The sequence below is a fragment of the Balaenoptera ricei genome, chromosome 3, assembly GCF_028023285.1.
Source record: "Balaenoptera ricei isolate mBalRic1 chromosome 3, mBalRic1.hap2, whole genome shotgun sequence".
NCBI classification, from domain to species: domain Eukaryota; kingdom Metazoa; phylum Chordata; class Mammalia; order Artiodactyla; family Balaenopteridae; genus Balaenoptera; species Balaenoptera ricei.
In genome coordinates this window covers 126,436,167-126,455,924 of record NC_082641.1, presented here as the reverse complement: position 1 = coordinate 126,455,924, position 19,758 = coordinate 126,436,167, and the positions used below count along the sequence as shown (strand labels likewise).

Sequence of the window (19,758 nt, the reverse complement as noted above, 5' to 3'; positions counted from 1 at the left end):
CAGCAGACCAGCATCTCAAGCTGGGGAGTGCAGGGCAGTGGCACTGACTGTCTGTGCATGTCTCTCTCTGCTTTGCCCTGTGTATACTGGTTGCTGCACTCTCCTCCGAGGCTCCGAAGCTCCACCCTGTCCCTGCTGATCTCCCCACCAGCGAGGGGGCTTCCCAGCGTGCCAAGACCTTTACTCTTTCACAGCTCCCTCCCAGTGGCACAGGTCCCATCCGTATTCCTTTCTCTCTCTCTCTCTTTTTTTTTTTTTTTGTCCTATGCAGTTACATGGAGATTTTTTTTCCCTTTTGGAAGTCTGAGGTCTTCTGACAGCATTCAGTAGATGTTCTGTGAGAATTGTTCCACATTTATTTTTGACGTATTTATGGGAGGAGGGGAGCTCCATGTCCTACTCCTTAGATCTTGATCCGATCTCCTAACAAAGTTTTATAGTTCTTAGGGTCTAGGTCTTTCATCTCTTTGGCTAGGTTTTTTCCTAGGTTTTTTTTTTTTTTTTTTTGAAGCGATTTTAAACAGGATTGTTTTTTTACTCTCTTTTTCTATTTTATTGTTAGTGAAAAGAAATGCAACAGATTTCTGTATGTTAATCTTGTATCCTGCTACTTCGCTGAATTCATTTATTCTAATACTTTTTGTGTGGAGGGTTTTCTATATAGAGTATCATATCATCTGCATATAATGACAGTTCTACCTTTTCCCTTCCAATCTGTATACCTTTTATTTCTTTTACTTGTCTGATTGCTGTCGCTAGGAATTCCAATACTATGTTGAATAGAAGTGGTGAGAGTGGGCATCCTGTCTTGATCCAGAATTTAGCAGGAAGGCTTTCAGCTTTTCACCATTGAGTATTATGTTGGCTGTGGGTTTGTCATAAATAGCTTTTATTATGTTGAGATAAGTTCCCTCTGTACCCACTCTGGTTATTTATTTATTTATTTTTTTATCATGAATGGATGCTGAATTTTGTCAAATGCTTTTTCTGCATCTTTTGAGATGATCATGTGGTTTTTGTCTTTTCTTTTGTTAATGTGGTGTATCACATTGATTGATTTGCATATGTTGAACCATCCTTGTGACCCTGAATGAATTCAACTTGATCATGGTGTATGATCCTTTTCATATATTGTTGGATTAGGTTTGCTAATGCTTTGTTGAGGATTTCCACATCTATATTCATCAAAAATATTGGTCTGTAATTTTTGTATAATGTCCTTGGTTTTGGTATCAGGGTGATGGTGGCTTCATAGAATTACTTGGGGAGTGTTCCCTCCTCTTCAGTCTTCTGAAATATTTTGAGAAGGCTAGGTATAACTTCTTTGATGTTTGTAGATGATTGTAGAATTCCCCAGTGAAGCCATCCAGCCCTGGACTTTTGTTTGTAGGGAATTTTTAAATTATAGGTTCTATTCCACTTTTAGTGATCGGTCTCTTCAAATTATCTGTTTCTTCTTCACTCAGTTTTGGAAGGCTGTATGTTTCTGGAAACTTGTCCATTTCTTCTAGGTTGTCCAATTTGTTGGCATATAACTGTCATAGCATTTTCTTACAATTTTTTCCTGCAGTATGGGTTGTTATTTCTCCTCTTTCATTTCTTATTTTGCTTATTTGGGTCCTCTTTATCTTCTTCTTGGTGAGCCTGGCTAGAGATTTGTCAATTTTGTTTATCCTTTCAAAAAACCAGCTCTTGGGACTTACCTGGTGGCGCAGTGGTTGGGAATCCGCCTGCTAATGCAGGGGATGCGGGTTTGAGCCCTGGCCTGGGGGGATCCTACATGCTGCGGAGCAGCTGGGCCCTTGTGCCACAACTGCTGAGCCTGTGCTCTGGAGCCCGTGAGCCACAACTACTGAGCCCGTGTGCTGCAACTGCTGAAGCCTGTGCGCCTAGAGTCCGTGCTCTGCAAGCCCCTGCTTGCCGCAACTAGAGAGAGCCCGTGCGCAACAACAAAGACCCAACGCAGCCAATAAATTAATAAATAAATAAATTTTAAAAAAACAAAAAAACAAAAAAACCCCCAGCTCTTGGTTTATTGATCTTTTCTATTTTTTTGATCTCTATTTTATTTATTTCCTCTCTGATATTTTTTATTTCCTTTCTTCTGCTGAATTTGGATTTTGTTTGTTCTTCTTTTTCTAATTCTTTTAGGTGGTAGGTTAGGTTGTTTATTTAAGGTTTTTCTTGTTTCTTAGGGAAGACCTGTATTGCTATGAACTTCGCTCTTAGAACTGCTTTTGCTACATTCCATAGATTGTGTATGGTTGTTTTTTCATTATCATTTCTCGTGAGGTATTTTCTGGTTTCCTCTTTGATTTCATCATTGACTCATTGGTTTTTTTAGTAGCATATTGTTTAGTCTCCATGTGATAGTTTTTTTCCATTTTCCTTTCTGTGGTTGATTTCTAGTTTCATACTGTGGTCAGAAAAGATGCTTGAAATAATTTCTATCCTATTAAATTGTTGTGGCTTGTTTTGTGTCTTAGTATGTGGTCTATCCTAGAGACTGTTCCATGCATGCTTCAGAAGAATGTGCATTCTGGTTTTTTTTTTTTGGATGTAGTGTCCTACAGATATCAATTAAATCCAGCTGGTGTTGTGTCATTTAGTATCTCTGTTGCCATATTGATTTTCTGCCTGGAAGATCTGTCCATTGATCTTGTTAAAGTCTCCTACTATTATTGTATTCCTGTCAGCTTCTCCCTTTATATCTCTTAGTATTTGTTTTGTATATTTAGGTGCTCCTATATTAGGTGCATATATTTTAATGAGTGTAATGTCCTCCTCCTGTATTGATCCCTTTATCATTATATAATGTCCTTCTTTGTCTTTCATTATGGACTTTGTTTTCAAGTTTATTTTGTCTGATATGAGTATTACTACCCCAGCTTTCTTCTCATTTTGTTTGTGAAATATCTTTTCTATCCCCTCACTTTCAATCTGTGTACGTCTTCTGCCCTAAAGTGAGTCTCTTGTGGGCAGCATATTGTAGGTTATTGTTTTTTTTATCCAATCTGCCACTGTATGTTTTTTGATTGGAGCATTTAGTCCATTGACATTTAAAGTAATTGTTTTATTTATTTTTTAACATCTTTATTGGAGTATAATTGCTTTACAATGGTGTATTAGTTTCTGCTTTATAACAAAGTGAATCAGCTATACCTATACATATATCCCCATATCTCCTCCCTCTTGCGTCTCCCTCCCACCCTCCCTATCCCACCCCTCTAGGTGGTCACAAAGCACTGAGCTGATCTCCCTGTGCTATGTGGCTGCTTCCCACTAGCTATCTATTTTACATTTGGTAGTGTATATATATCCATGCCACTCTCTCACTTCGTCCCAGCTTACCTTTCCCCCTCCCTGTGTCCTCAAGTCCATTCTCTACGTCTGCATCTTTATTCCTGTCCTGCCCCTAGGTTCTTCATAACCATTTTTTTTTGATTCCATATGTATGTGTTAGCGTATGGTATTTGTTTTTCTCTTTCTGACTTACTTCACTCTGTATGACAGACTCTAGGTCCATCCACCTCACTACAAATAACTCAGTTTCGTTTCTTTTGATGGCTGAGTAATATTCCATTGTATATATGTGCCACATCTTCTTTATCCATTCATCTGTTGATGGACACTTAGGTTGCTTCCATGTCCTGGCTATTGTAAATAGAGCTGCATTGAACATTGTGGTACATGACTCTTTTTGAATTATGGTTTTCTCAGGGTATATGCCCAGTAGTGGGATTGCTGGGTCGTATGGTAATTCTATTTTTAGTTTTTTAAGGAACCTCCATACTGTTCTCCATAGTGGCTGTATCAATTTACATTCCCACCAACAGTACAAGAGGGTTCCCTTTTCTCCACATCCTCTCCAGCATATATTGTTTGTAGATTTTTTGATGATGGCCATTCTGACTGGTGTGAGGTGATACCTCACTGTAATTGTGATTGGCATTTCTCTAATGACTAGTGATGTTGAGCATTCTTTCATGTGTTTGTTGGCAATCTGTATGTCTTCTTTGGAGAAATGTCTATTTAGGTCTTCTGCCCATTTTTGGATTGGGTTGTTTGTTTTTTTGATATTGAGCTGCATGAGCTGCTTGTAAATTTTGGAGATCAATCCTGTGTCAGTTGCTTCATTTGCAAATATTTTCTCCCATTCTGAGGGTTGTCTTTTTGTCTTCTTTATGGTTTCCTTTGCTGGGCAAAAGCTTTGAAGTTTCATTAGGTCCCATTTGTTTATTTTTGCTTTTATTTCCATTTCTCTAGGAGGTGGATCAAAAAGGATCTTGCTGTGATTTATGTCATAGAGTGTTCTGCCTATGTTTTCCTCTAAGAGTTTTAGAGTGTCTGGCCTTACATTTAGGTCTTTAATCCATTTTGAGTTTATTTTTGTGTATGGTGTTAGGGAGTGTTCTACTTTCATTCTTTTACATGTAGCTGTCCAGTTTTCCCAGCACCACTTATTGAAGGGGCTGTTTTTTCTCCATTGTATATTCTTGCCTCCTTTATCAAAAATAAGGTGACCATATGTGCTTGGGTTTATCTCTGGGCTTTCTATCCTGTTCCCTTGATCTATGTTTCTGTTTTTGTGCCGGTACCATACTGTCTTGATTACTGTAGCTTTGTAGTATAGCCTGAAGTCTGGGAGCCTGATTCCTCCAGCTGCGTTTTTCTTTCTCAAGATTGCTTTGGCTATTCGGGGTCTTTTGTGTTTCCATACAAATTGTGAAATTTTTTGTTCTAGTTCTGTGAAAAATGCCAGTGGTGGTTTGATAGGGATTGCATTGAATCTGTAGATTACTTTGGGTAGTATAGTCCATTTCACAATGTTGATTTTTCCAATCCAAGAACATGGTATATCTCTCCATCTGTTTGTATCATCTTTAATTTATTTCATCAGTGTCTTATAGTTTTCTGCATACAGGTCTTTTGTCTCCTTAGGTAGGTTTATTCCTAGGTATTTTATTCTTTGTGTTGTAATGGTAAATGGGAGTGTTTCCTTAATTTCTCTTTCAGATTTTTCATCATTAGTGTATAGGAATGCAAGAGATTTCTGTGCATTAATTTTGTATCCTGCTACTTTACCAAATTCATTGATTAGCTCTAGTCGTTTTCTGGTAGTGTCTTTAGGATTCTCTATGTATAGTATCATGTCATCTGCAAACAGTGACAGCTTTACTTCTTCTTTTCTGACTTGGATTCCTCTTATTTCTTTTTGTTCTCTGATTGCTGTGGCTAAAACTTCCAAACTATGTTGAATATTAGTGGTGAGAGTGAGCAACCTTGTCTTGTTCCTGATCTTAGTGGAAACAGTTTCAGTTTTTCACCATTGAGAATGGTGTTGGCTGTGGGTTTGTCATATATGGCCTTTATTATGTTGAGGTAAGTTCGCTCTATGCCTACTTTCTGGAGGGTTTTTATCATAAATGGGTGTTGAATTTTGTTGAAAGCTTTTTCTGCAACTATTGAGATGATCATATGGTTTTTATCCTTCAATTTGTTAATATGGTGTATCACATTGGTTGATTTGCGTATATTGAAGAATCCTTGCATTCCTGGGATAAGGCCCACTTGATCATGGTGTATGATCCTTTTAATGTGCTGTTGGATTCTGTTCGCTAGTATTTTGTTGAGGATTTTTGCCTCTATGTTCATCAGTGATATTGGCCTGTAGTTTTCTTTCTTTGTGACATCTTTGTCTAGTTTTGGTATCAGGGTGGTGGTAGCCTTGTAGAATGAGTTTGGGAGTATTCCTCCTTCTGCTATATTTTGGAAGAGTTTGAGAAGGATAGGTGTTGGCTCTTCTCTAAATGTTTGATAGAATTCGCCTGTGAAGCCATCTGGTCCTGGGCATTTGTTTGTTGGAAGGTTTTTAATCAGTCTCAATTTCAGTGCTTGTGATTGGTCTGTTTATATTTTCTATTTCTTCCTGTTTCAGTCTCGGAAGGTTGTGCTTTTCTAAGAATGTGTCCATTTCTTCCAGATTGTCCATTTTATTGGCATATAGTTGCTTGTAGTAATCTCTCATGATCCTTTGTATTTCTGCAGTGTCAGTTGTTACTTCTCCTTTTTCATTTCTAATTCTGTTGATTTGAGTCTTCTCCCTTTTTTTCTTGATGAGTCTGGCTAATGGTTTATCAATTTTGTTTATCTTCTCAAAGAACCAGCTTTTAGTTTTATTGATCTTTGCTATTGTTTCCTTCATTTCTTTTTCATTTATTTCTGATCTGATCTTTATGATTTCTTTCCTTCTGCTAACCTTGGGGTTTTTTTGTCTTCTTTCTCTAATTGCTTTAGGTGTAAGATTAGGTTGTTTATTTGAGATATTTCTTGTTTCTTGAGGTAGGATTGTAGTGGTATAAACTTCCGTCTTAGAACTTCTTTTGCTGCATCCCATAGATTTTGGGTCGTTGTGTTTTCATTGTCATTTGTCTCTAGGTATTTTTTGATTTCCTCTTTGATTTCTTCAGTGATCTCTTGGTTATTACGTAGTGTATTGTTTAGCCTCCATGTGTTTGTATTTTTTACAGATTTTTTCCTGTAATTGATACCTAGTCTGATAGCGTTGTGGTCAGAAAAGATACTTGATACGATTTGAATATTCTTAAATTTACCAAGGCTTGCTTTGTGACCCAAGATATGATCTATCCTGGAGAATGTTCCATGAGCACTTGAGAAGAAAGTGTATTCTGTTGTTTTTGGATGGAATGTCCTATAAATATCAATTAAGTCCATCTTCTTTAATGTATCATTTAAAGCTTGTGTTTCCTTGTTTATTTTCATTTTGGATGATCTGTCCATTGGTGAAAGTGGGGTGTGAAGTCCCCTACTATGATTGTGTTACTGTCGATTACCCCTTTTATGGCTGTTAGCATTTGCCTTATGTGTTGAGGTGCTCCTGTGTTGGGTGCATAAATATTTACAATTGTTATATCTTCTTCTTGGATTGATCCCTTGATCATTATGTAGTGTCCTTCTTCGTCTCTTGTAATAGTCTTTATTTTAAAGTCTATTTTGTCTGATATGAGAATTTAAAGTAATTATTGATAAGTTTGTGTTCACTGCCATTTTAAACCTTGTTTTCCAGTTGATTTGGTAATTCTTTGTTCCTTTCTCCTTTTTTGTTTTTCCTTTTGTGGTTTGATGGTTTTCTTTTGTATTATGCTTGAGTTCCTTTTGTTTTGGTTTTTGTGAATCTACTGTATGTTTTGGACTTGTGGTTACTCTGGTTTTCAAGTATGTTAACCCATACCTGTATCTACTTGCTTTAGACTAATAGTCATATAAGTTCAAACACATTCTAAAAGTTCTACCTCAGACTTCCCTTGTGGCGCAGTGGTTAAGAATCCGCCTGCCAATGCAGGGGACAGGGGTTTGATCCCTGGTCTGGGAAGATCCCACATGCTGTGGAGCAACTAAGCCCATGCGCCGCAACTACCGAGCCTGTGCGCTAGAGCCTGTGAGCCACACTACTGAGCCTCCATGCCACAAATACTTTCCAATCTTTTGTTGTTAGTGTATATAGGAGTACAAGAGATTTCTGTGTATTAATTTTGTATCCTGCAACTTGACTGAATTCATTGATGAGCTACTCTAGTAGTTTTCTGGTAGCATCTTTAGGGTTTTCTATGTATAGTATCATGTCATCTGGAAACAGTGATAGTTTTACTTCTTTTCCAATTTGGATTCATTTTATTTCTTTTTCTTCTCTGATTGCTGTGACTAGGACTTCCAAAACCATGTTGAATAAAAGTGGCAAGAGTGGACATCCTTGTCTTGTTCCTGATCTTAGAGGAAATGCTTTTGGTTTTTCACTGTTGAGGATGATGTTAGCTGTGGGTTTATCATATATGGCCTTTATTATGGTGAGGTAGGTTCCCTCTGTGACCACTTTCTGGAGAGTTTTTAATCATAAATGGGTGTTGAATTTTGTCAAAAGCTTTTTCTGCATCTTTTGAGATGATCATATATTTTTAAAAATATTTATTTATTTATTTTATTCATTTTTGGCTGTGTCAGGTCTTAGTTGCGGCACGTGGGATCTTCATTGCAGCATGCGAGATCTTTCGTTGCCACGCATGGGCTCTTCACTGAGGCGCTTGGGCTTCTCTCTAGTTGTGGCGTGTGATTTTTCTATTCTCTAGTTGTGGCGCATGGGTTCCAGAGCACGTGGCTCTGCAGTTTGTGGCACGCAGGCTCTCTAGTTGAGGCGCGCAGGCTCTCTAGTTGAGGCGCACAAGCTCAGTAGTTGTGGCACGCAGGCTTAGTTGCCCTGCGGCATGTGGGATCCTAGTTCCCCACCCAGGAATTGAACCCTTGTCCCCTGCATCATAAGGTGGATTCTTTACCAGTGGACTAGCAGGGAAGTCCCCCATATGGTTTTTTAAAAAAATATTTATTTATTTATTTATTTATTTTTTGGGGCCGCATCAGGTCTTAGTTGCGGCATACAGGATCTTCATTGTAGCATGTGGAATCTTTCGTTGCGGTGTGTGGGCTTCTCTCTAGTTGTGGCACGTGGGCTCTAGAGTGCGTAGGCTCAGTAGTTGCAGCACGTCGGCTCTCTAGTTGTGGCGCTTGGGCTCTAGAGTGTGCAGGCTTAGTTGCCCTGAAGCACGTGGGATCTTAGTTCCCCAACCAGGGATCAAACCCATGTCCCTTGCATTGGAAGGCAGATTCTTAACCACTGGACCACCAGGGAAGTCCTGATCATATGGTTTTAAATTCTTCAGTTTGTTAATGTGGTGATCACACTGATTGATTTGCATATATTGAAGAATCTTTGCATGCCTGGGACATATCCCAGTTGATCATGGTGTATGATCCTTTTAACGTGTTGTTGGATTCGGTTTGCTAGTATTGTATTAAGGATTTTTGCATCTATGTTCATCAGTGATATTGGCCTGTGATTTTCTTTTTTTGTAGTATCTTTGTCTTATTCATTGATTTTAGCTTGATTTTTATCTTGGCAATTCAGTTGTCTAGGTTTTTTTTTTTTTTTAATTAATTAATTTAATTTATTTTTGGCTGTGTTGGGTCTTCGTTTCTGTGCAAGGGCTTTCTCTAGTTGCAGCGAGCGGGGGCCACTCTTCATTGCGGTGCGCGGGCCTCTCACTATCGCGGCCTCTCCTGTTGCGGAGCACAGGCTCCAGACGTGCAGGCTCAGTAGTTGTGGCTCACGGGCCTAGTTGCTCAGCGGCATGTGGGATCTCCCCAGACCAGGGCTCGAACCCATGTCCCCTGCATTGGCAGGCAGATTCTCAACCACTGCGCCACCAGGGAAGCCCCAGTGGTCTGGTTTTGATTGGTTCGTCTTCATAGTTTGTAGTTCCTTGTTACAGTGATCTGCATTTCTGTCGATAATCTTTCTTAATTCCTTTTGCATTTTTATTACCTCCTTTTTGAACTTGGTGTCTAGCAGACTAGAGAGGTCTGTTTTACTGTTTGTTCTTTCAGGGGATTTCTGTTGCTCTTTCAGTTGGAGTAGCTCCTCTCTTTTTCATTTTACTTAAATTTCTCTGTTTGTATGAATTTAGGAGAAACACTTATCTACTGTGGTCTTGAAGGGCTGTTTTTTGTTTTTGGTTTTGGGATTTTTTGGCCACACTCTGTGGCATGTGGGATCTTAGTTCCCCCAACCAGGGATTGAACCCACACCCCCTGCAGTGGAAGCACAGAGTCTTGACCACTGGACTGCCAGGGAAGTCCCACTGAAGGGCTGTTTTTAATGTATGAGTGTCCCTGTGTAGACTGTGTGAATCCAGTATTTTTGGTATGGATGACGGCCATGTCTTTCCTCAGAGTGGAAATTATCCCCTTGATGGGGGTGTGATTGGTGTTGTGGTAACCAGAGTCTGCACTGGAAGTTGGGTGGGACCTCCTCTTTCCCCTGTGGCTGTCACAGCCCTGTCAGGGGCGGGGTCTGCTCCCCAGTTGTTGAAGTAGAAGCCCTGAGGGTTGGGTTTAGTAAGGCTGCATTGCCCTTAAGTGTGTGCTCTGTCCCCAAGGAGGTGAGTGCTGAAGCAAGTGAGGCCTGTGTGGTCACAGAGAACCTCTGCACCACCTGTGCAGGCATCCCCGCTTTTGCCCAGAAGCAGCCCAAGGTTATGTCCCTTTCTCCGTAGTGTTTGTCCGAGACCTAGTGTCAGGCAGGCATTGGGGGCTGTGGCACTGTGGCTGCAGGAATCAAGGTGGTTGTGCTGCCACTTGGCACCTGGGGTGCCTCTATGATAGGGCTCTCCCAGGGCTTGTCTGCCCCAGATATGACTCCAAGCTGTGGTGTGAAGTAGGCAGGACTGGAGTGTTCCTGCTGGGAAAGGAACCACTGCATACTCCTCCCAAGGGGCTGTCACAGGGGATGTGTGATTCTGTGATGGCTGTGCCACCTGGTGTGCGCACCAACATGGTCCATTGATGCTGGACCCGTTCTTGAACCCGCCCCCGCTATGGGAGCCCTGATAATTGGCTCTGATGTCAGCCCCACTCCTGTCATGTGTGGACTCACAAAGTTCACCACCACTGGAGCTGCGTCCCTCCGTGAGCACGCTGACAGTGGGGCTCTTATGGTAGACCCATGCCCTGCCCTGTGCACGCTGATGTTGGGGCTCCTATGGTGGACTGTGCCCCTGTGGCGTGCGGTAACAGTGGTGGCCCAGACCACACTCCAGGCCCTTCTGGTTATCTCTGCACAGCTAGATTGAGTCCTCTCCCAGGGTCCCTCTCCTGAAGGCCAAGTTTCAGTGCCTAGCTGTTGTGCCTACTAGCAGGCCCGCCTTGATCGCATTTTGGGTTGAGAAGTGTGACGACGTGGCAGCCGTCAAGTGCTGGTCTCTTTCTGCCCTGATTGTTAGCAGGCCAGCACACACACTCCTCATGAGCAGAGACCGGGCCCCTTCAGCTCCCTATCTGCCCCGGCGGACCTCCCAGCTGGCAAAGGGGTTCCCAGGGCGAGCGAACCTCTCTTCTTTCATAACTCCCTCCCAGGGGTGCTGGTCCCTTCCTGATGCCTTATTTTTCTTTTTGTCCTACCTGGTTACATGGGGATCTTACTTGCAGCTTTGGTTGTATAAGAGATCTTCTGCTAGTTTTCAGTCGGCTTTCTGTGAGAATTGTTCCACATTTAGATGTATTTTTGATGTGTGTGTGGGGGGAGGTGAGTTCCATGTCCTTCTACTCTTGATCTCCCTCCTCTTGTGTTTGTCAAATAACTGCAACACTGAATCAGATGAGGTCAAATGCAGAGGCTGGGTGGTTTACTGACCATGAGTACTCTGACACTCAGCATGCTTCCCCACCTCCAGGTTCACTACCTCTTGGAAGTCGCCAGCTCACCTGGGTCTTATTATTATTCTCTGATCATAAAACCTTATTTGTTACTGGAACATCCTCTTCCATCCTGCAGGACCCTGTGTTCTGCAGGAAACAATTTGGGTAATGCTTACCTGGTCAAACTTTATTACAGAAGGAGAAACTGAGGCCAAGGGAGGGCTGCTCTCTGACACTTTTATTTTGAAAAATGTGCATGGTTCAGTCTCTCCCCACGTCACTCATCTCCACTCACACTAGAAACAACAGAAGGACACGAGTCTGGGTTGAAATTATGTGCATTTATGGGAAAAAAATATCCAACAATAACAAAAGCCCTTCAATCTCGCCAAGTTCTCAACCAGTGATAATGAGGCAGTTTCAATGATTGTGTCTGGCTGGGGACATTTCCAAAGGGGTCAGGACAGTTGAAAGACATTGGCCAAAAAGAAAAGACGCAGAGAGGGCTGACATTTTAAGTGAGAGCATATTAGACCTCCCTTACGGCCCCTCATCCTATCACCCTTTCAAGTTACAGTCTCCTCCCAGTTTACAAAGATCCTTCCTGAACTTCGCTCAAATGCAGTCTCTTCCAGAAAGCTTTCCTTGGTCTGCACCAGCTGCATATGCCTTCTTAGTAATGTCACATTTTCTCATGCTGTCTCCTATCACTTTCTGCCTCACATCCATCATGTTTGGGTACCTGCCTTACGGTACCCATTGTTAGTAGGCATGCCCCTGAGGTCGGGCCCCATGTTGCTCATCCCAGTATTTCCATCTCCCTCCCCCATTTAGTGCTCAGTATACAGCAGGTGCTCAGTATACAGCAGGTGCTCAGTGAGGGTTTGTTGAGTTGAAGTCAGTTCTACATTTGCCACCACACATAACCACTTGAGAGTGGTAACTGTCATCTCCACTTCTTCATCCTTCCTCCACGACCTCAGTGGTCTGACTCCAGCCATCTCCAGGAAGGAACAGACCCCACCAGACATCACCAACTCGTGGTTGCAGGTTTGGGGTGGGGAGAAGGTTAAGCTTTCACCCCTGTTCCAGAAGCCAAGGAGGCAGGAAAGGCAGCCACTGGGGAAATCAGTATGACCATGAGTGGTGTTGGCCAATGCTCCATTTTGGAATCTCATAAGTAGTCATTCTTCAAAAGTTTCCCCCATGAACCATGGCCAACTTTGCAATGCAAGCTGAGGACTGGTGGGGGTCTGGTTGGGTTGCTCTGCCAGCCCAGGGACCAGAAGACATAGGCCAGGAAACTTTCTATAGGACATGGCCTATATTACCTTTGGCAGGGGTGTTAGAGGTTGTCTGTCTAGTTGTTCGGTTGGAGCTGTGGTGGGAACATTAGCCCTGTGGTGAGTTGTCAGGCACATAGATTGTAGTAAGGCTGAAAAATACAGGCTGCAATAATGGGCCTCTCCTCCAAAGGGGGAAGGGTCAGGAGGTTCTGGGAGCAATGAGGGAGGGTCCCAAGAGGTCCTGCAGCTCCAATGCTAACGGGTGCCCTGCTCTGTCTCCTGCTTCCAGCTCCTGCTCCCTCCCTCTGGTTCTCCACATAGGGGCCAGGCAGGGGGCCATTGGAAGTAATAGTGCAGGGAAGGGAAGTGCTTTTTCTTTTCCTACCATGAGGCGTAGATTTGGACTAGAGAGAGGTGAGGATCAAGGAGAGAAGGAGGATTGAAGAGGAGAGGAGAGGCCAAGGCCCTATCCACTTGTTTACTTCTGTAACGAGTAGACATGAAACCCACATTTCTAGCTGCATCACCCCCAGACAGCATTGAGGTCCTAGTGGGGGTGATGAGAAAATTCTTCAGGGCTCTCAAAGGTGCTCAGTGACTTGGGGAGAATGCTGTGGATCCTCCCATGAGAGGGCCCCTCTGGGGCCAATAAGGTGTGAAAACTGCAGCATCCTCCCTGGAGACTGGGGAAAAGAGCCGAGAAGCAGAGAGAAGAGAGACTCCTTCAGGCACCTCCTTTAGCAAAGAGAGTTGGACCTTAGGGGACTCAAGTCAGGAGAGATGTTTCAGTATAAAAAGGCTTCCCAGTAAAAGGATGGGAGTCCCCACGAATCCCTTCCCAAATCCCATTGCACTTAGAAAAGAGAAAGGAAGGAGCATAAAAATATCTTGAAGATGTGGGCTTGCCTGACGATACAGAAAAGCAAGTCTCATGGCAGGCAGTGTGTCCCATTACACAAGAGAGGATTATACCGAGCTTCAGTATAGAGATTTTACATATATCTTTATATAAATGCATATATATTTATAGAGCTTCTGCCTAGAACAGCCGGGCTTGCTTCTTCAGTTCATTCCTCTTCCAGAGGGCCAGCCGGTCAAATTCGGAGATGGTCATGCCGAAGACTTGGTAGAACTCTTCCTGGGACAGGTGGCGCTGCAAGGAGGTGGGAGGAGACAGAGGGAACAGCTTGAGGACGTGAGGTGCAGGCTGGGGGCAGGTGGAGGCAGGAGTGGTTCCTGTACGTTTCCTCTGGGTACACTGTGCCTGGCACAGTTGTCTGACCCATGGAAGATGTATGATGAATATCTGTTGAATGGATCAGTGTGTGAGTGGATGTTTCCTGGGAGGGACCTCTGTAGCTGGTCTGGCTGGAGAGGCCTCCCCCGCCCAGGACTCAGGTGGGACTTCTGCTTCACCTAAGTGCCTCTCAATGCATCCCAGTTGACCTCCCCTTTCTGCAATCCCTGCTCCATACATTGTGTCCAGGAGTGTGTATGGATTAATGTTATCGCCCTTTGCTTTGGAAGAAAAAGGAGGCATGCCCAAGATTTTAGGGCGTATTTCCTCTTACTAATTAGTTTACAAATGATCTGGAAGGTTGTTCCTTAGGCCAGTCAATGAAAAAAAATTAGTGTCCAGATTTCTCCACCACCCCCTCCCTGAAATGTCCTTTCATCTCCTTCTTATTTGAAAACAAGTATGCCATATAATGAAACATTGTTCTGCATGCCTTGGCAGGTTTTTAAACCCTTTTCTGCCTGCCCTCTCTCCTGCCCCTTCCCATCAACCTTGAAAGTTGATACATTATCCTAAGCTTTTCGAGTTAGAAATATATGGCACTTAAAATGTGGCAAAATGTGAAAAATTGGTACATTTAGGTGAAGGGTAGATGGATACTCATCTTACAATTCTTGCAACTTTTCTGGAGGTCTGAAATTTTATTTTTCAAAATAAAATTTACAATTATGTTTAAAGATAGAAATAGATGGCATATATCCTGCCTGTAAACTTCCTGCATTCACTTGCTGTTGGTAGCAATTATATTAGCTAATTGAGTATTGAAGGAGATTGAATGAGAATCATGTATATAGCCACATAACAATTAGACAATTCTCTGGCCTGTTGTCCCTGTGAATTAATGTTTTTGCCACATTTCCAGAACTTTAGGTAAAAGTAACTTTGATACTTTTGTTAGATATCATTGGCTGCTGATGACTCTGAGTTGATTTTTTAGTACTTAAATATTTAACACTACCACCAATTCCTTGTATTGCATTTATATTATGCTCAGTAGTTCATAAATGTACATTCACCCTCATTTTTCTCCTTTAATTCTTCTGACCTGATTTTCTTCTGAAAACCAGGAATTATTTCTACCCAACTGAAAGATGAGAAAAGCAAAAGTCAGAGAATTAAAATGACTTGCCCAAGAGGGAGGTAGGGGAGGAGACTAGGTAAATAGCAGAACTGAGACCAAAGTCTAGGGCTTCTGATTCCAAATGCAGTGTACTCTCACTGCCCCTCTTGGTCAATCCCATTAAGAATTTCATAAATATGTCTTTCTTTTATGAAAAATTTCCAAAGTACACAAAAGAGAGAAAATAGCACAGTGCACACCCATGCCCATCATCCAGATTCAAAGAGTTTTACCACATTTGCTTCATCGGTTTCCTTTGCTGAAGTGTCTTAAAGCAAACCTTAGACACTGTCTGTTCACTCCTACATACAGCAGTTTGCATCTCAAAACATACTGGGTATTTTCTTACATAACCACAACAGCATGGGCAAGGAAAAAATGACAATAATTCCACAGAATTACCTAATACCTGACTACAATAAAATTCCCCTAATTGTCTCAAAGTGTTTTTTTATAGTTGGTTTGTTTGAGTAAGGATTCAAACAGCATCCACACATCACATTTGGTTGTTAGGCTCCAGCAGTCTAGACAGTGCCCCTCTTCTTTTGTTCATGCTATTGACTCGCCCAAATCTGTTTTACTTTCACTTGAGTGCTGAAAAATATGTGGATATGAGAGCATTCTCCGCTCCTTCCATAGTAAAGACTGAGGGGAACTGTCTCGTTTGTTCTTTTTGTTGTTGTTGTTGTTAGAGAGTGATGGTTACTGTTGATTCTCTAGCTGGCTTTCTCCACTGTGTTTAAAAATCTTTTTTTTTTTTTTTTTTAAATAAGACTCAATATAAAGGAATGGCAGACTAAACTACTCAAGTAAACACTGTAGGGCACACTGAAGGAGTCTGAGGCTTTTCTTCTCTCCTCCTGTTAAGGGCCACGTGGCGCCTCCTTTCTCCTCTGAGTTCTCAGAGCACACAATGGCAGCCCTGTCCATTTGACATTCACCGCAGATTTTAAAGCATAAAGGTTAAGTGCATGGGCTTTACAGCCAGGCAGATATGAGTGTGTGACCTTGGACATGATAACCTCACTGAGCCTCAATGTCCTCTTCTGAGAGTGGCAGCATCGCCGTACCTACCTCACGGATATTGTGAGGGTGACTGAGCTGATGCGGGTCACGTGCTTGGCACAGTGGCTGGCACTCAGTCACTGGCACTCTCATTAGTGCAGTGATCTCTTCATGTGTCTGTCACATAGCATGGCCTGGTCTCCGTTTCCTTTGATTTCATCTCCTCCTCATCCTCTCTTCTGGGCTCACGTGGCCCCAGCCACACTCACCTCCTGCCGTCCCCCAGCACACCAGACTCACTCCTGCGTCAGGGCCTTGGCAGCGGCTGTTCCCTTGGCCCAGAATGCTTTTCCTTCCTATATAAGCATGGCTAACTCCCTCACCTACTTGAAGTCTTTGCTCAGATGTCATGTTTTCAATGAGATCTACTCTGACCACCCTATTGAAAACTGCAACTCACCCCTCCAACTCCCAATCCCCCCTCACTCTGTTCTCCTCTTACCCTTTCCCTCAGCCCGGTTGCCTCCCAACATACTATATCCTTTATTTATTACTTCTGTCATTTACTGTCTGTCTCCTCACATGAGAACGCCAGCTCCAAGAGGGCAGGGGTGCTTGTTTTGTTCACTGATATGTTGTAGGCACCTAGAACAGTACCTGGTGTATATAATAGGTTTCAATAAATATTTATTGAGTGAACAAGTACCTATACTCTGAGCCCCTTGAGGAGAGAGTCAGGGGTTTCCTTCTTCCGTGCCCTGCCTGAACTGCTGCAGACGGCTAGGGCAGTGTCTCTAGCCCAGTGGTCTCAGCTCAGGCTATATATTAGACATCCCTGGGAGCCTCTGAAAAATACTGGTGCCTGAGCTCCTTCCCCAGATTGTGATTTAATTGGACTCAGATGGGGCCCTGTATTGGTATTTTAAAAAAGCTCCCTAAGTGATTCTGATGCTTAGAGAAGGTTGCGTTTTCCTGGTCTGAGCTTCTGGGTGTCCTGGAGGATGTAGGAGAGCAGTTGGTCCTCCATTACGAACCAGGTTCGTGAACATTTCCATCCCTAAGTGCTGGCTCCAGTGAGCTGCCGTGGGAGCTGTCCCCTTCAGCACCGGCAGACACTCGCTGCTAGACAGTGAAAGGAAGCCCTTGTTATAAATGTGGGGAGAATCATCTGCTTCCTTCTCTGCTACCCCAGCATGCTAGAGCTGAAAGGACTCACAGAGCTTCCTGGCCCACTCACATCCCCCTCCTACGGCTCCAACCCTCTACTCTGGGCAAATTCATCAGCCGTCAGGTCAGGGGTGGTCCCAAGAAGTGCTGAGCCTCCTCTCTTACAAGCCTGCATTCAATTCCACAGACATCTCCTGACACCTCCCCTAGTCAGGCCCTGTGGTAGATGACAGACAATGTGTCAGGCAGAGGTAATGGATGGCTTGATGATCTGATACAAAGGAGAAAGAGAGGTATTGGATCTGTGCTCTGGACACAGGGCTGGGGAGGCTGGAGGAAGAGGTTAGCGCCACATCCTGAAGAAGGCTTGGGGGAGGCTTTGGGGCACAGGCATCACTAGAATGGGGCCCTGATGAGTGAGGAGGCTGGCAAGATGGAAAGGGTGTTCCAGGGAGAGGCAGGGAGAGGCACTGGGGTGAAAAGGGCAGCATGTGCTCCTGGAACTAATGTAACCAGGGACCGGGACTCCATGCCAAGTGGACCGGATGGCTTGAGAGCCCAGTGCCACGGTCAGGCCACGTCTGCGCCTTATTTATGCTGTTGCCACTGCTCATGTTGCTCTCCTGCCTCTCCATCCATCTAAACCTGCCCACCTCCAAAGTCCATCCAAACCCTTCCTCTTCCTGGAAGCCTGTGTCACCCCACCCAGCCTTAGTGGTCTTCTCTGAGTAACAGCAATGACACACTTAGGAAGAATTTTCTACTCAGTACACTGCCAGATTCTGTGTGAAGGGCTCTATGTGTATTGTCTCATGTATGTCATTTGGCAACCTGAGGGAAGCATGACAATCACCCCATTTTACAGAGGAGAAAACTACGGTTTGGAGAGGTTGTCATGTGGCCAAGCTGTCCAGTTAGGCATGGCAGCATCAGGCTTGGAACCTAGGGAGTCTTGCTTGAGACTTGCTTATATGTTTACCCTCTGCACAGAGCTCTCCCCCACCCTTCCCCGTCCCAGGCACTGGTCTTCTATACAATCCTGCACAACACCAGTGCTGTGTTTCTTCTTATCGCACAGACTGCAGGCTCTTGGAGGGCAGGAACCAAATCCAGCTCTTCTCCTATGTCTGCAGAAGCATCAGCCCCAGCTGGAGACGTGCTGTAGCGGTGCACCAGAGATGCTAACTGAATTGAGGAGGCTGCATGGAACAGCAAGGAACAGCCTTGCGCTAAGGAACCGGGTTGGAGTCTCTGCTTTTTTAACCAGCTGTGTGACCTTTACGCCATTCATTCTGCCTGCTCCTCCCAAGCTGGGTTAGACCAGGCAATTTCTGGAATCACTTCAAACCCAATGGCTCCTGCTCAGTTTCCTATACATACCTCTAAACGCGTCCGATCCACATCCTTGGGCAGTCGGTTTCTGCCTCTTGTGGTCACCAGGAGCAGTTCATAAGGGTAGATCTAAGAAGAGAGGAGGGGGGATATTTGTAGGTTGGGTCAGGGTGGTGGGCTTGTCCCTTCAGACATATTTTGTGTCTGGCTGGGGCTCCCTCCTCTGTCCATAAAGAGCCAGAGATTAAAGTCTGGAGGAAGGGCTGAGTATGTCCTCTTTGGGGTTTCCTGGCAGCCTCAAGGCACCTTCTCCCAAAAGGCAAGGCCCTGGAGTCCTTGAATACTGCCAGGGATGCGCTTGGTTGCATTTGGCCTTAATGTGAGCACAAGGGCTCCTGAGTGTAAATGTCTCATATCTGTGATTGGCAAGCCTCTAGAGAGTCTCCGAGGCCCGGGGGAACTGTCTGGTTTCAGGAGGCAAGAGATGTAGGGCAGGATTCAGGGAAACTGGGCCAAGGAGGGACTGGAAATGCTAGTCTTGAGAGGACCCTTGGGGTTATTTATCGATGTTCCCTTCCCGGCATAGACAGTGCTGTCATCTTCCTGCTGGTCCCCAGTGTAGCAACATGCAGGGTCCTGGAGACCCCCAGGGTCTGTGTAGCTTTACCTTGTACTCTGTAGAGAGAAAAGAGACACACACAAAGTAAAAACCATCAGTCTTTGCTTGGCATCACTACACTGGCCTCTGTCATAGAGACCCTGTCCTTATTGAATTCATCCCAAATCAAGGCTGGTTTGAACACAATGGAGAAAGGGGTTGGGCTGATCCAGAGATAGGTTTTTAGGGGGAAAATGACTTTTGAGACATTTAGAATAGAAATAAGAAGAGTCTGGGACCATGAAGCACATGGGTGAGATCCTTCGTCTTTTGGGGGGAACCCTCCAGGGTTTGCTGTGGGCCTGCCTTCCTGCCTGAGCCTGCTTGTAGGAGCTGGAAGAGGCTGGTGGGAGAGCATCACGGGAAGAGAGCATGAGGCTCATGGAATTTTTTCTGGGAACAATGTGCATTTGGCTCTGAGTATTTCCCTCCACCCGGGGCTGGCAGGCAACTCTAGCTCAGCAGTACGGGGAGAATAGCAAGCACTCTGTGATGGCTCTGGGAATCCAGATGGGACAGATGGCCTGGAGATCACCCAAGGCCCGGGACTTGAGAGGATGAGAGAAGAGCAGGGGAAAAGAGAGGGAATGGGAAGTGAAAGGGAACTCAGGGTTTGCACAGAGCCCAG

General features: G+C 44.0%; 1 protein-coding gene and 1 long non-coding RNA gene across 7 annotated transcripts in view; one reads left to right on the top strand and one right to left on the bottom strand.

Moving 5' to 3' along the window:
• Positions 1 to 19,758, top strand: part of LOC132362623 (uncharacterized) — a 128,942-nt gene that overhangs the window by 93,650 nt on the left and 15,534 nt on the right. The window lies entirely within an intron of this gene.
• Positions 11,588 to 19,758, bottom strand: part of ABLIM3 (actin binding LIM protein family member 3) — a 185,815-nt gene continuing 177,644 nt past the window's right edge. For 3 of the 4 annotated variants that reach the window (XR_009502422.1, XR_009502421.1, XR_009502423.1), the window contains 2 exons: positions 18,521 to 19,147; positions 11,588 to 13,704 (listed from right to left, as the gene is read on the bottom strand). Coding sequence is in view for 1 of the 4 variants with exons in the window: in XM_059917448.1 (XP_059773431.1) it covers positions 13,591 to 13,704; positions 18,521 to 18,601; positions 19,140 to 19,147 (203 nt within the window). In the remaining 3 variants the exon portion in view is untranslated. The remainder of the gene's footprint in view (positions 13,705 to 18,520; positions 19,148 to 19,758) is intronic. The other variant, XM_059917448.1, reaches the window with a different exon arrangement.